Source organism: Cryptosporidium bovis, assembly GCF_009768925.1.
Source record: "Cryptosporidium bovis isolate 45015 chromosome Unknown contig_30, whole genome shotgun sequence".
Taxonomy (NCBI): Eukaryota; Apicomplexa; class Conoidasida; order Eucoccidiorida; family Cryptosporidiidae; genus Cryptosporidium; species Cryptosporidium bovis.
This window is the reverse complement of record NW_027125049.1, coordinates 175,190-190,496: the sequence shown is the minus strand read 5'-3', so window position 1 is coordinate 190,496 and position 15,307 is coordinate 175,190. Positions and strand designations below refer to the sequence as shown.

At 30.5% G+C, this 15,307-nt stretch overlaps 5 protein-coding genes across 5 annotated transcripts; 2 read left to right on the top strand and 3 right to left on the bottom strand.

Moving 5' to 3' along the window:
- Positions 1 to 350: 350 nt before the first annotated feature.
- On the bottom strand, positions 351 to 2,924 carry FG379_002427 (uncharacterized protein; the record flags this gene model as incomplete). The annotated part of the gene is made up of 1 exon (XM_067327757.1): positions 351 to 2,924. One exon carries the CDS (start codon positions 2,922 to 2,924, stop codon positions 351 to 353), a length of 2,574 nt encoding a protein of 857 aa, XP_067182163.1.
- A 1,065-nt stretch (positions 2,925 to 3,989) lies between these two features.
- Positions 3,990 to 6,821, top strand: FG379_002426 (uncharacterized protein; the record flags this gene model as incomplete). Its single annotated transcript, XM_067327756.1, has 1 exon — positions 3,990 to 6,821. The coding sequence occupies one exon, from the start codon at positions 3,990 to 3,992 to the stop codon at positions 6,819 to 6,821; it is 2,832 nt and encodes a 943-aa protein (XP_067182162.1).
- Positions 6,822 to 7,242: 421 nt separating this feature from the next.
- FG379_002425 (uncharacterized protein) lies at positions 7,243 to 10,344 on the bottom strand (the record flags this gene model as incomplete). The annotated part of the gene is made up of 1 exon (XM_067327755.1): positions 7,243 to 10,344. One exon carries the CDS (start codon positions 10,342 to 10,344, stop codon positions 7,243 to 7,245), a length of 3,102 nt encoding a protein of 1,033 aa, XP_067182161.1.
- A 1,687-nt stretch (positions 10,345 to 12,031) lies between these two features.
- Positions 12,032 to 12,418, bottom strand: FG379_002424 (Cp23 antigen; the record flags this gene model as incomplete). Its single annotated transcript, XM_067327754.1, has 1 exon — positions 12,032 to 12,418. The coding sequence occupies one exon, from the start codon at positions 12,416 to 12,418 to the stop codon at positions 12,032 to 12,034; it is 387 nt and encodes a 128-aa protein (XP_067182160.1).
- Positions 12,419 to 13,804: 1,386 nt separating this feature from the next.
- FG379_002423 (uncharacterized protein) lies at positions 13,805 to 14,614 on the top strand (the record flags this gene model as incomplete). Its single annotated transcript, XM_067327753.1, has 1 exon — positions 13,805 to 14,614. The coding sequence occupies one exon, from the start codon at positions 13,805 to 13,807 to the stop codon at positions 14,612 to 14,614; it is 810 nt and encodes a 269-aa protein (XP_067182159.1).
- Between the last annotated feature and the right edge of the window lie 693 nt (positions 14,615 to 15,307).

Sequence of the window (15,307 nt, the reverse complement as noted above, 5' to 3'; positions counted from 1 at the left end):
CTCTTTTTCTCATCCAAGATATTATCGTTGGTCCTGATGTGATTTATTGACTTTCTACTTGGGAGCTTTACGTGGATCTCGTTTTCTTGAATTTCAATTACCTGAAATAAGAATAGTAGGAAGTAATTAGTTAGTTCATAAAAGAAGAATTTTTATTTTATTGTTTCACAGTAACGATATTGTCATATTTGTTTTGTGTATTTCACGAAACAGCCAACACAGTGTCACTGGTGATTACCAGTTCCGATGAAACACTAATCTTACCTTGGGAATACTCCATTTAGTAAGATAAATATAAGAAATATTTATCCGTCTTTTGTTTAGTACGTGTATTCGTTTTATTGATAATATTACTTACTTACAGTATTTGAATCGGAATCAAAATCTGAACCTTCTGAAAATAGTCTTGTATTTGGCAGTGCTTTAAATAACAATTGACAAAATCTACCAAGTCTGTAGTTTTTAGCGTACTTTAACAACAATTCGTAATTCTCTACTCCCAAAACATTCTTAATTCCTCCAGAATTCTCAAGATTATCGCACAAACTCATTAAATAAGTCTCAGAAGGGTATGATACACCACCTTGTTTGGACTTTAATGAAAATTGTTTTAACAGGTTAATAATAGTATCCTTTTTTATGTCAACGTTTATTGATAATCCTTGAAATCTGCCTTGAAGTCTTGATCCCATTACCTGCAATGATTCTGGGAATTCATATACTCTGTTGAGTTCGTCTAGTAAACGATCTGACTCGTGGTTCTCTGCAGTTACCACGGAAATTGCTGGTTTAATGACTTCATCTCCAGGTATTGATTTCATCGACTCTATTTTAGACATACAATTTCTTATTAATTGGCATATGTTCTTATTCACGCTCACCTTTGAATAGTGTTGGGACTTTCCTGTAGTAGGTAGTGTCAATTCACATGATTCCGGTTTACTTTTTAGACTTTGATCCAATGACAATGTTAATACTGAAAAGTCAAAATAACTCATTGGAGCTATCATTGACTTTAATAGATCCCATTTCTCAGTTATTTTTGTTCTTATACACAGCCCAAACTTGGTAAGTCTGAATGAAAGATTTAAATAACCTCTCAAATACGATTCTGGTGAGAATGAATTATGCGGTATCCTAACACCAAACTTTTTTGCATACGAATCATAAACATCCGACATTAACATAAGTCCCTCTATGCATTCATTATATGTATTACCACCTATGTCTGGCCTTCTTATCTTGTATCTTGTGTGTGTTGAACTGTTTCTACCAATAAAGTTAACACCAACAGCCCACCATTCGTTAATTGAATCCAATAACTCCCAAAATTTGACCGATCTTTCTCTTATTGTCTTGTAAAGTGGACTTGGTTTAGATATTGGCAAATCTTTTTGTGGAACCTTGAATAACTCCATTATACAAACGTATAAATAGTTAGCGTCGGAAAATATAGCTCCTTTGTTCACCTGACTGCAAATACTGTTCATGTTTCTTGATCTCAATGCACTTGGAACCCAAACAAAGGAAAGGTCTATCAATCTTATGTCCCAAGTATTCATTGATAATATATTTATTAAATTCCTTCTATGATCAAATGTTAACTCGGGTATCGATAAAAGTATATTGCTTCTGTTCAAATCACAATGCATATAAAGTACATATCCGGATGTCATAAAACTTTGCAAAACGTGATTTAGATTCCACTGTAATTTGTATATTGCCTTGAACCAGAGTTCCCAGGCATTCGTCTTCTCCAACCAGGAAAATAATTTTGCATCTTGGAGATAGATTAACACCTCAAAAAACGTTTGGCCCGTTATTCTCTCCATGATTAATAATTCCGATACCAATGCTCTTCTGTTTTCTTGATCCTGAAACAAAATATCTTGTTTCTTAGTGACTGGATTTTGATAATGTATACTAAACACAGTTGGTGTATGTGTTACAGGATCGCCCATTCCGTCAGTCCAGAACTCTTTGCTCAGTGAATAAAGTATTTCCCTCTCTCTGTTCCATACCAAACGTGCTATTCTATATATACCCCTAAAGTAAGATTTTATTGCAACACTTATCTTCATTCCGGGCAATAGATATTTTGGTGGATACTTTCCACCTCCATGAAACAACACCTTTACACCTGTTAAAACGTCAGGCAATTTGTAAAATGTTGAAAATGCTGATGTTATTGTGTGAAACTTCTCATTTGCGGCTGGGACTTCTATATAACCAAACACAACTCTCCCATAGGTCCCTTGCGCTGTATTCCACGCATAATTCCTATCGTCTCTACCCTTGACAGTATACAAATATTTGTCTTTCTTTTTCTCTAACATAGCGCTCTGAATTTCTATTACTTCACAATGAAACAAGAAGCTATATCTTCCACATGCCAATTCTGCTGACCCTTTGTTTATTCCCTCTTTGTTCTCCTCCATCTTTCTTGCTTCAGCTGTTAATACCTTAACCATCTCTTGTGGACCCATGTCCAATTCAACCACGCTTATTCTTCTAGGCGATATGGATCTTATTTTCTGCGATATCTTACCAGTACTTGTTATCACCTTTTGCAAAACCTGTGTTCTTTCTCTTATTGATTCCTCCTGTAATTTTCCATGTATTGGCTTCAATTTTGGTTTAACTGGAGCCACAGTAATTAAATTTTGATTATTAATCATTTCACCTACTGTTTCATCACCTTCAATAAACGAACTATCTGTCCCATCCAAAATAGAAGAACTTAAACCATAATTTTGATATGTTTTTACACCTGACCTTTTTTTTCTGTTTCTTTCAACAGATCTTGGACTCAAAGATCTCTGGTTACCGGGTCTTTGATTCGCTCTTCCTCTCTGTGTAGGTCTACCTCTGTCATTTATATTAGTTTTCACCTTTAATCCGTCTACCCCCCATTCCAAAATCATTAATTGATACAGTATAATGAAAATTAATAAGCAAAATCTCGACATTTTTTAATGATATCACACTTAAATGCTATTTCTCTCCTTTGTTCTCACGATTTCCAGATTTTATTGATCACTCTTTGTCTCGAACAACTTCGTAACTCCCTATTGAGTGCCTCTCAGATGTCCATTTGAATAATAAAATACCACTGAGTTAGATGTACCTTATTTTTTCCCTTTTATTCACATATCTACATGTACATATATGTATACACATATACATATATGTATATATATACATGTACATATACATGTATTTATACATATGTATATATACACTCGAGTTTCAACTATTAATTATGTATTTTATTAAAAAAAAAATTACATCTATTTCTCTTATTTTTATTAATTCCTTATCCCATTTGTTCCCTTTTTTCCATGTCCAATTTATAGATCCATAGGAGCTCTTTTATACACTGTCCAAAAAATACCCGCATCTTTCTTCTAATCACCTTTTTTCTGTTGAATTCAAAGTAAAAAAGAATAAAACTAATATAAAGGCACAATATTCACTAATGAATGAATTTTTGTGTACCATTCATCTTCAATTCTAACTTATGCCCATGGGAAAGGTGACTGCATTTTCCACTACACCAGCACACCCGCTCGAAATCGGTTGTGCAAACTCATACACTATGTGAAATAAATAACATGCAGTTTCAGCTACCTTTAAAGTCATGAACAAGTAAATGTTGTGTATATTCTTACTCTTATCCTCAATTGTTTATGTTATTTTTTTCTTCTTTAAGTTTATTTGCATTACTTAATAACTACCGCCACAAAATAATTAGGCGGTAGTTATTAACGAGTATATATATTTGCAATTCGATACTAGTATTTGTCAGGATTACAATTTATTCTTCCACAGATTTGTTTTTCTCCAAAATAATTGTGGTTTCTGGGAATTTGATAGTAATACCACAAATCTTTTCCGAATGTTTGTTCATTTCTGGACTCCAGAATTATGGTAGACGCAAGATATTAACCAGCGAGTAGCAACTAAATGAATATGCAATTTTTATTTTAATGTTTTCAACCAATATTGAGTGTGAATATTTTGATCTGTATAGGATCAAAACAACGAATTTATTTCAAAAATTTTATTTTACTGTCGTGATACTTGTGTTATTTATTTCGTCTGATTATGGTTGTATTGCCGATGACACATCTTTAATTAATGGAGAAAAAACAGAAGCTTTGAATAACAATTTGAATGAGCATGTTAATGTGGCTGAAGTCACAAACGAAAATAACTCCACTTCAAACAACCGCTTCTCAATTGATTCTAGTAAATTGGTTGATGTCGAAGATAATGTTTTAATTAAATTATTACTGGGAAAAGAAAGATTTGAGCTCATTAAGCAAACTTTCAGAAATGAATTAAAACTTTACAACAACCTCAATACTTTTCCAAAGAGAATAGATAAATTTGATTCTTATATCCAACTTTATACAATTTGTTCATATCTTTCCTCGATACTTTTATGCGATATTTTTCAAGATCCAAACGTCAAGACGTTTTCTTTGTTTCACAAAAAAGATCCGGTTTCAAATAATACGTATTCTGAGGTTGATTTCAAAGTGAATAGTTTTCCATGGGTAAACCAAAAAGATGGTTTTGTTTGGAGCGTGCAAAATGGTGCTTATGGTAATGTTATTTGTGGTGAACTCATTGGAGGGGACAAGCAATTATTCCCAAAATTTAACGGCAATATGAATTCATTTCTTCTTAGTACATATAAATTGTCTTCATCAGATTTAGAATTTTCCGCTTTTGTACCTTCATTTGGGAATAATATTGAATATAAAAAATTAAATACAAACAAAAAATATGGTGTATGTGTAAAGGTCTTTAGATCCTCCTTCAACAAAGAATACTTTGAAATATGGGAAAGGGAAATTTTCAATCTTAAATGGCTTGAAAAAGAGACTTGGATTTACGGTAATTATAATAATGGGAATGATGTTCATCTTAACTTTACCCCAAAACAAGTTTATATTTCTTCCCTTAAAAAATCCAATAAGAAATTGAAGAGATTTAGAAGTAATAAGATATCCAATAGAAAAGTATTTAATGAACATAATAACCAGTCTTCACATTTTTCCCAAAATTATCCTGAAAATCAAATGTTTTATCCAAATGTATTTGAGGCCAACTACCCCTGGAATATACAAGGTAAGTACTGGTCCTCTTTTCTGCTTATGGAAAGATTTTTGGGTCCAAGTGTAACCGATATATCAAATTATTTGCTTAGAAAAGATGTTATTGATTGGACAAAATCGTCAATTCTTAATGAATATATTTGGAGCGTTTCAATAATTAAATTGATTTACTTGTTCTTTCAAACAATGGTGTTGTTTACATTTTCAGGAAAATTTATTTACCAACATTGTGACCTTCACTCAAATAATGTTATTTTTCTTTCTGGAAATTGGCAATCAAAAAACAGTGAAAATAACTTTTCCGTTCCTTCTAATGACGAAGTCCCCATAGATGTTTTTGATGCCAGTGATGATGCAGAAACTGAAATTCTAAACCGAAATTCCATAATTAAGGAAAAGATCATCAAAGAAATAATTAATTCGGATGTAGAAAAAATGAAAATAATAGATTTAACCTTTGTTACCAGTTACAATTTAAAATCAAGGAGAGAAGGTAATTTTTGTTATACTTACAACGATGTTTCCATACCAGATCTTGACAATTGGACGATATTTACTTACGAACTTAGTTTTAGAATTGATAAAATCTTTGACGAACACTCAATTTCTTCATCCAGAGTAAATCCTTTAAGTATTTTGATTAAACGAATTGAGAGCAACGAATCCTTTGATAACTTTAGACCAAAGTTTAAGGGCGAATCAGGGTTTTGGTGGGAAAATTGGGAGTTAAATAACCAAGTTAATTTTGATGAGAAATATGAATCCACAATCAATTTTGGCTCTTATTTTCTGGAGACTCTTGATTATATACGCTCTGACATTTCTCAGAGAAGTCCAGAAATTTCCATTAATGAGTCGTTTTCCAACATAGAAACATACTTTGAAAATCCAATATCTTTATTTATTTATATGAGAAATGTATTCTATATCCCATACGAAATTTTCTCGTTTTCTAATTGTTTAATTAAATTATATCGGCTGGTGAATAAAGAAAATAAAACTTATTTTCAACTTACTACCGAAAGTCTTGTTAATTATTTTGCATCGGAATTGGTTTCACTTGAAGGTCTTCCACCTAATTGGATAATTTCTGAAAGTAAAGGAATGTGTTCCTACTTTAAAAAATGCAAAAATAACAAAGAAAATTTGTATGGATCATCATTGCATTTTCAAGAACCATGTTTCAACAAATACTCTATGGTTTCAAAGTCATTTCCCAAGTATATTCAGGATTGGACTATTCATTCAGAGAATGATGATAAATACTTTATTAAAATCTCAAAAGAACTTATTAATCGTACAACTTCTGGAATTCACTTTTCGTTTTCTATCTTACTCATTTACCAATATGAAAAAGAAGTCGCAATTTATAACAAAAAAAATAGCCAAAGTAATGATAGTACTGGAATAGATACAATAAATTCAAAGTTATTTTATTCATTAATTGAAGAATTTCCTTCTCTTCGAAATACTGAATTTGGTGGATATAGTGAATCTTCAAAAGAATTTCTTAGGGGAGTTGTTTCCGTTTCCGGAATCCTTGAAAATCTTTATTTAAATCAAAAACTTTTCCTGTCTGGTTGCACAAGTGCCATTGGAAAATATAATATTATGGGTTATAAAAGCGATGTTTCATTTGAACTTGAAAACAAAATCTGTTCAAATATATTGAAGTTTGTTTACTTAAGACTTTAGTTTGTATATTTTTAATACATGCATGCATGCATGCAAATAGATGTATTTTTAATCCACTCTAGCGGAATTTCATGGTTACTTTTTTGTATTTGTTTTTCTTGTTCTCCGATGTATCTTAAATAATGCTACTTTCTTGTTGTTGCCGAAAACTCGGATGAGACACTTGGATTGACGAGGTAGATGACAGCGAAATCGGGCTTTTTTTAGACACAAAGGTAGTATTGCTGAATTATATGTTCGAAAATAGACATGTCCTTTACACAGTGAAGAGAGGGAATATTTAGAAAGATAATGAGATAAATAAATGACTTAATTATTTGGATGGCTAAGATATGAAAATCGATAAAATGAATAATGAAGAATATTTTAAAATATATATTCTTTTCTAACATCGGAAAAAACTCTAATAATAAATTTCTTGTTATAATAACATTTTAATATTCTTTAAAGGTTTTAATAGAATTTCACAGAATCCTTGGAAAATAAATTCAGAATTTGGAGTATTATTTGAATCAATATCAATGTAATTATAAGTACAAATGTTACTTTTATCGATTATCATAAGTTCTTGGTCACCATTTTCGGTGAAAAAAATATCTCTTATTCCTTTGTGATATTTTTGGTATCCTTGATGTTTCTTAAACTTTGCATAATTTGCATTTGAACCAATATTTTCAAGAACCTTGAAACAATTTTCATCTTTTTTAAAATAATACTCAATGGCAATTTCATAGTATGTAAGGTAAAACATGTTACAAGAATAAACAAGCTCAGCTTCTGAAATATCTTTTTCATTGTCAAAAGTTGTACTTGATGGATTTTCATCAACGTAATCGATAAAACCATTCATAAGAGCAGCCCTTTTAATTTGTTCCAATATGCCAATGATTTTCCCAGATTTACCACTGAGAGTTGGTTCGAATCTAAATGAATATCTTATTCCAGCAAGAACAAAGGAGGGGGAAAATGAGTATTGGTGGTAAAGATTGTAAATCCACCTATCTAAGAGAAATTCTTCATATTCAAATGCTTTTTGAGTTTGAATAAGAGTGGGAGACTTGTCACTAATGGCAGAACCAATTTTACCATTTAAGGTTAAAATAGTTTCAAGTCTTAAGTTTCTTAAACCACGTCTGAGGGAGTTGTTATAGTTGTTATTTTGTTTAATATCATTAATGAATGTTGAAAATGTTGTTCTCAATGAGGAAGTTCCATAAATTCCAGTAAATTTAAAACCATTAATTTCTTTGTTAACCTTGTAGAGTTTTTCGTATTTTCCTTTAAACGAATTGTCCTCGTCATTTAAACATGTAAAAATAATATCACAATGATTTCTTTCCAAGAAAGTAATTAGTCTCACATCAACACCTTTAAGTTTTGAAGAAAACTCAAATTTATAGCTGCTATCTTCTAAATAATCGTCTTCCCGATATTTTGTTTTTGAAGGAGGAAGACAGGTCCTCATATTAGTTGCCAAGATATTCCAATATAATATTAATGTTAACCTAGAAAGTTCCCAATATGAAACCTCGACTTTACTCGAAACTCTTTCATTTTTAAAATTATACAAGTTGTTGAAGAAAAAACCAATATTTCTCTTAATACAACTACCAATACGCATTATTCTGTAACTTAGAAGATTGTAGCCTCTTAAATAAGACTCAAAAGAAAAGCACGGCTCTTGGTAAATTCCATTTAAGCTCATAAATTTGTTTAAATAATCACAAACGACCATAACGCCTTCAAATTGTTCATTAAATGTGTTAATAGATGCTTTCTTGTTGCTTTTTCCGATACTCTTCCATTGTTGAAACCATTCTGGGCCTCCACCAACAAAATAACTTGAAATGCGTCTCCATTCTGGAATGTTATAAATAAAGTCAAAAAAATCCTTTGACTTTCTGTAAATTTCCAAATAACTATTAGTTTTCTCTGGCGTCGAGTCAAACGGAAAATTATCCCATAAAAATAAGCGTCCCAATACAAGGGAGTTTAAACATTCAATATCAGAAATTGCCACTTCATGATTTTCTGTGCATGGATTTGATTTGTTTCTATCACCTACTTCCTTTGGTGTCCAAATAAACATTAAATCAATGAGTTTAATCTTTTCGATTTTGACTATTTTCTGCATGTTAGTAAATAGTATCCTTGATAAGGTATTGCTTGGGACATTATGAACAATAATGTTATTGCCATGAAAGTCACAATGCAAATATAAATATCTTCCCGTGGTTGAAAATGTTGATACAATATAAAGAGATAAATAAAACAAATAAAGAGCATTTTTGAACCATCCTTGCCAATCTTTGGTTGAGTTGTAAAAGTAAACTGCAGATACAGATTTTAAGCGTCTTATCAGCTCGAAAAATCTCATCCCTTTAGTGTATTCCATAATCATAAATTCAGATAAATTGCCATCCTTATTTTTAATATCCTCAATCAAATGTTTAGATGACAAATTATTTATATCCATATTTGATGCATATTTACCTTTCAGATTTTTATTATTAATATTACCATTTTCGTTATTTGTGATGTGATAAATAGAAAAAATACCTGGAATAAAATTTAAGTATCTATGATCTCTAGACCTCCAAATTTCTGAGGACGAGAGAAAAAAAGTATATTCCCTTTCCTTTGTCCAAAACATATCGTTTCTATTACTGTTTAGTCTAACTTCGCCTTTAACCACTACCTGAGCCGTTGTACCCTCTTCCAACCACCCGGGACAATAAACACTATTTCCATGGAAGTAAATTCTTATATTTGACATATTTCCTGAATGTTGTGGCTTAAAGCGTTTATAGAATTCTGAACTTGTGTCAATTCTTAAAACATCTCTTAAATTAACGTGAAGAAAATCTCTTTCACATGGAGTGTATCTTTCAGAGCTCACATTCGAGTGGTATTCATCATCATCAATGTTTTCATTATCGTATCTTATCTCTGAAGACGGACTAGTTAAGTAACCAACAACCACCTTTCCATGAGATCCTTTGTATACTAGCCAAGTTAGATTTGAAGGAGATACAAAATATAAGCGATTATCAGAACGAGAGTTGGGCACAAATTCCCTAATCAAACACTTTATTAGTTGACTTAGATGTGTACAAAACAATTCCACTGGCATTAGTTGTGCGAGTTCTTTTCCCTTTGGCACTTGACTTACTAAGCTGCTCTCATTCTCTTTAGAAAAATTTAGTAATTCAAGGTAACTTAGTCTATTTTCAACTGATCCGGATACTGGATCAATTAAATTACCTTCAAATTTAAATTTTTTTGATCTTGTTTGAGTTGGATAGTTAGACATCACAGACAATACCTGTTCATTTGTAAATAGTAAAGGTTCATTATTTATATTTTCAGATATAATTGAACCTAGTTCAATAAAGGATATAAAGTTTAATTCTTTCAAACCAATATAACTATTTATACCACATTTTCCATATAGTGAAACTAAATGCCAAAGTATTACAGGTAATAAAGTTATCTTTCTTGTATCAAATAATCCGAAACTCATTATAGTATGCGTTTATATAGATACATATACACGCGTATACATATACATATATACTATCTTATATGTTTATAGGGCTTCAACTCCGTTTAATAAAGTTTCCTCCTTTTCTTTACAGAATATATATTGCCATTAATTACATTGATCATGTAAAATTCTTTATCTAACAATGGTCAATAATATCTCAACTGATTACTTTGCTGTTTTTTTGTCTAGTGTTCATTAAAAACACAAAAGCACTGTAGCAAGTGTATGTATATTGGTATCCCGATTTTATAACTTTGTTTCAAGTTATCGTCTTAAACCTTAAAAAGTAAGATTTGAGGGGAGAAATGGGAAACGAATTTTATATAACTAAGACAATACCAGAAATTACTGCTATTTAGAAAAACCAAATTTGTATGCCTTTTACTACAGTTTTCAGTCTTATTTTAGTCCGAACTTACCCTTTAAGTAAGTTGTATCTCGGTATTCTAGATCAATTTCTTTTTGGTTCCAAAACACATTTATATATATCCACTTCTTGTTCAAATTAGTAAACTAATTTGCTTCAGTTAGATTTAAAATTCCACTTGAATTTAAAAGAACCCTATTTCACTTTTATTTACTTTTAGTCATATATATCATTATTAGTGGTACTTAAGCGGTATGATTATTTTTATACCGATACTCTGTAGAGCGCCATATTTAATCAAAATAATAACCTAGCCTTGTATATTGCAAATCTCAAAACCAGCGTGATTCGTCCATGGACAGTCAGACCTTAATACTAACTAAATCTTAGCTTAGTTACGTGATCTGCGGAATGCTATACAAAATTTGCAATAGTACGGAAAAGGTATTAATCACGAGTATACAATGACCTGTTTACGCGGCAACTTCGCGATATAGAAAACTTGCAATGCTGCACAAAGAATCGGGTCCTGTGTTTTTTTAACTCTTAACGAATATACAGGTAAACAATGTGAAACAGAGAAAAAGGTGAAAGTTGGAAAAGGAAATATTAACAATCTAGCAGCAGAAAAAAAACTCATTTCTTTTAACTTTTAGTAACAATATATCACCCATGTTGAATAAATATCATACTGATGTATATAGTGTTATTTCACAATGTTACTTGTTATTGGTGTGGAACAAGGGGATATATTGTTATTTGGTTTCAAAGCAATTGTTCTCGACTTTTCGTCCCCTTCTCCTTGCCATGTATTGATTACATTTTCATTTACTGTTTTTAAGTAAGTCAAAGAATTTAGTTTGAATAGTGTCTTTCCGTTTCAACTTCACAACCAAATTAGAATGTTATTGCAATTCTCTTTTTTTAATTCTTGTCTTGTTGTATGCTTGGTGTTTTCAAACTGACTTGAACAGTTGTAGTTATTGTACTTAATATACATCTAATGTTGAATGATATAAAATGCAATACTATTTCAAGAGTGTCTATGTATATATCGCACAAGTGGTATTTAATTAATTCACTTTTTAATGAACCAATCTATACTCGCCAAATATAAACAATACATTTTCCCTCAAGAATGACACTAGTTCCCATTATATATATGTAATGTAAACAAAGATTTTCACTATTAATGCGCTTCGTTTTGTCATCTAAGTATGCAAACTTATTTTGATGAAACAAACAGTCAAAAGAATACTTCTAATTACACCTAACATACTTCATAATCGATCGTTTTTATGACTCGGCTGGTTTGTTTTCATTATTATCAGCACCATTGTTCGACTCGCTTTCTTTTACTGGTTCAACTGGAGCAGCTGGTTCATTGTTTCCTTGTTCAGCTGGGGCAGCAGGAGCAGCTGGGGCAGCAGGAGCAGCAGGAGCAGCAGGAGCAGCAGGAGCAGCTGGAGCAGCTGGAGCAGGTGCAGCGGGAGCTTGAATATCGGCTGGCTTTTTTATTTCCTCAGGTTTGCTTTGTGGTTTGCTGTTGATACCACCACCAGCTCCCTTCGCTGCTTTTGCCAATATTGCTTTCTTCTCCGCTAATTCCCTTTGTTTATTTGCATCAGATGCGTTCTTGTTTTCAGAAACTTTGTTATCTGGCTTGGAGGATGAGCAACCCATTTTCTCTATATTAATTAGTGAACGTTAATAATACAGTATGCTTAACTAAACAAGCGAATATTAATTAATTTATATATTTGTAAAACAAAAATCCAATTAATTGTGCAAACAGTCACAACAAAATGAAATTTGTAATTATCTGAAAAACTGAAGAAACGGATATCTCTAGTAAATAATTTATTGAAACTTTTCCTGTCGTTAATGTCTACTTTTTACCTATCTAGTGAAAATTTTATTTATTTCTTATTAATATAAATATATCCTGTATATATATATATATATATCACATAATATTCGCATGTAATATTTATACATGAGTACATGTATTTTATAGTATGTAAATTATATGCGTATAATAAATTTAAATATTACGTACATATTTAATTTATATATACATATATTTGCATTTATTTATTTTTTCTAAACGTTTTGTATCACTGTCAATTTTTCATTTGAAAATATTTTTAGAAAACAAGACGTCAAGGGTAAATTTTGCCTTTTTTTACCCTATTTTACACCCGGTATTATTTTGTTCCTACTATTTATATTTATGCATGCTAATATCTATATAATAATTCACACAAATAAATACACACAATATTCATGTATATAAGTTATTCTCTTGGCAAATACTTATAAAAGTATACATATACATACAATTTATGTAAATCTAAACGTATAATATCAACTTTTTCCCTTTTCAATTAGAGGCGACAGGATTGGTTATTTTTGCTGCTTAATAATGCAAAATTGATGTTATGGTGTTATTTGTATCGAACTTGAGTTCTATTTGTTAACTGATTGTTTTATTTACGCGTATTGTTTCTCATTATTCTCACACAAATGCTCCATTTTTTTACTTTATTTCCTCATTCTTTTGTTTATCATATCCGTTCCGTTCTATTCTGTACTACTGTTATACATTTTATGAGGTTCGACTATAATGTACACCTTTAAGTGTTACTGTTTACACATCTTACTGGAGTTGCCCGGGTATAGCAATGGCTAACAAGAATTTTAAAATTATTGATAAAAATTTGACCAAATAAATAAATTGTTGAACATATTAATATTTACCTTTTAAAGACAGACGATATGACAATGAAAATTAAATAATTATAAAATTAAAAGGACGGTATATAAAAAATGGTAAAAATCCTTTACAAACCAAAAATATAGTTAGTAGTAAGGGGTGTTTTTTATATTAATTTATAAAAAATAACCCGGGAAACTTTGCCTTCTAACAATGCTTTACTTTTTTTCAGGTGTTGGACAAATTTTTAGTGGCAACTTAAAAAAAAATAATGAAGGAAAATAGTATTTTATTTAGTAGCTATTGAATGTGATATTTGTTATTTTATTTACTATTAGTATTAATATTCGAAAATGATGAAAAATAATTTGCTTGTTTTACTTTGTTTTTATTCAATTCAATTATTTGCAGTGAAAGATTCACTACTTAAGAATGCCTATAGTGTTTTATCTTTTGAAGACAATGGTATAGCAATACCATTATCACTTTTAAAAACAAGACCCTGCAGACTAACAAAGACAAGATCATCCTCAAGTTTACTATCTAAAGGTTTTCCAGGTCTCAATCCTGATGAACTGTTCAAAGAGAGTAAATTGGCGTCTTCTCTTAAAGTGAAACTAGATTGCATTGAATTGGAAGAAATTCAAGCAAAATTCAGTAGCTTATTCGATTTGTTTTTGAGTGTTCTTGATAAATTTTACACTAGTGAAATAAGCGTTGAATGTGTACTTGAATTAGAAGATCTAGTAAGAAGGTGTAAATCTAAAAAAAGAAAACATACAGAAGCATGTGTCAAAATACTTAAAGCGAAGGAAAAGGTAGAAACTGTAAACAGAGATTATGAAATATTAAAAAGTAAAATGACAATTGCTGCACAAACTTTGGCTGAAATTGATGAACTACTTCTCAGGCTACTCATTGATTGTGTAGGCTCTTTTATTGAAATTACTAAAAAGGAATACGACAAAATTACTGGTTCCGTGGGTTTTGTCTACAGGCAAGCGTCAAAACTTAATAATTTTCTTTCAGTTTTGAATTTGGTAAACAAATTATACTGTCACAGTACTTTTCATCTTATTATGAGGTTTGATACTCAAAGTGGAAGGAAGATTAAATTTTCTGATACTGTTACTGTAAAACGAATTCCAAAGAAGGTATTGTGATATTGATTATGAATGCAGCATGTTGGATGGAGTTTTGCTTACGTTGATGTTTTTCCTTCATGTTTATTAATTGATGTTTTTTTTTTGCAATTTGTTTTGTCCTATCTTTTTTGCTTTATACTATTGACTAGCACAAAATACACCTACAAGCCTTTTTTCATTTCAATTACAGAAAAAATAACTATTTCAACTCAACTGTCGCGTAATTAACACAAAAGAGATGCAACATTACTGCAGAATTAAATTATTTTCTAACAATCTTATTTTGTGTAGGGGTGAGTATTAATTAAACATATCATCTAAATATAGTAACGTAAATGAATGCATGCATGCAACATTCTACAAAAAAATTGTACATGCATGCACATACTTCAAAACATTGATCTTATATTTATTTCAATATTACTTGTTTTTTCTCTGAATTATTTATTAAGTCATTTTTTTACGGTAAATATATATATTATCTGAAAAAGTGTTTTTATACTGTTTTGTGGCATGTAATTTTTTATTATTATTTAATTCTGCTTTTGTAATAAAAAATAAACAAGGGGTATATTAATTGTACAATTAATTTATATTAATAAGAAAAAACTTTTATTTCCACTAATATTACTTATTTGAATACATTCTTGTATTGTCATTTTTCGATCATTTCCATAAAGTATATACAACCCACATTTATATTAAATAAAA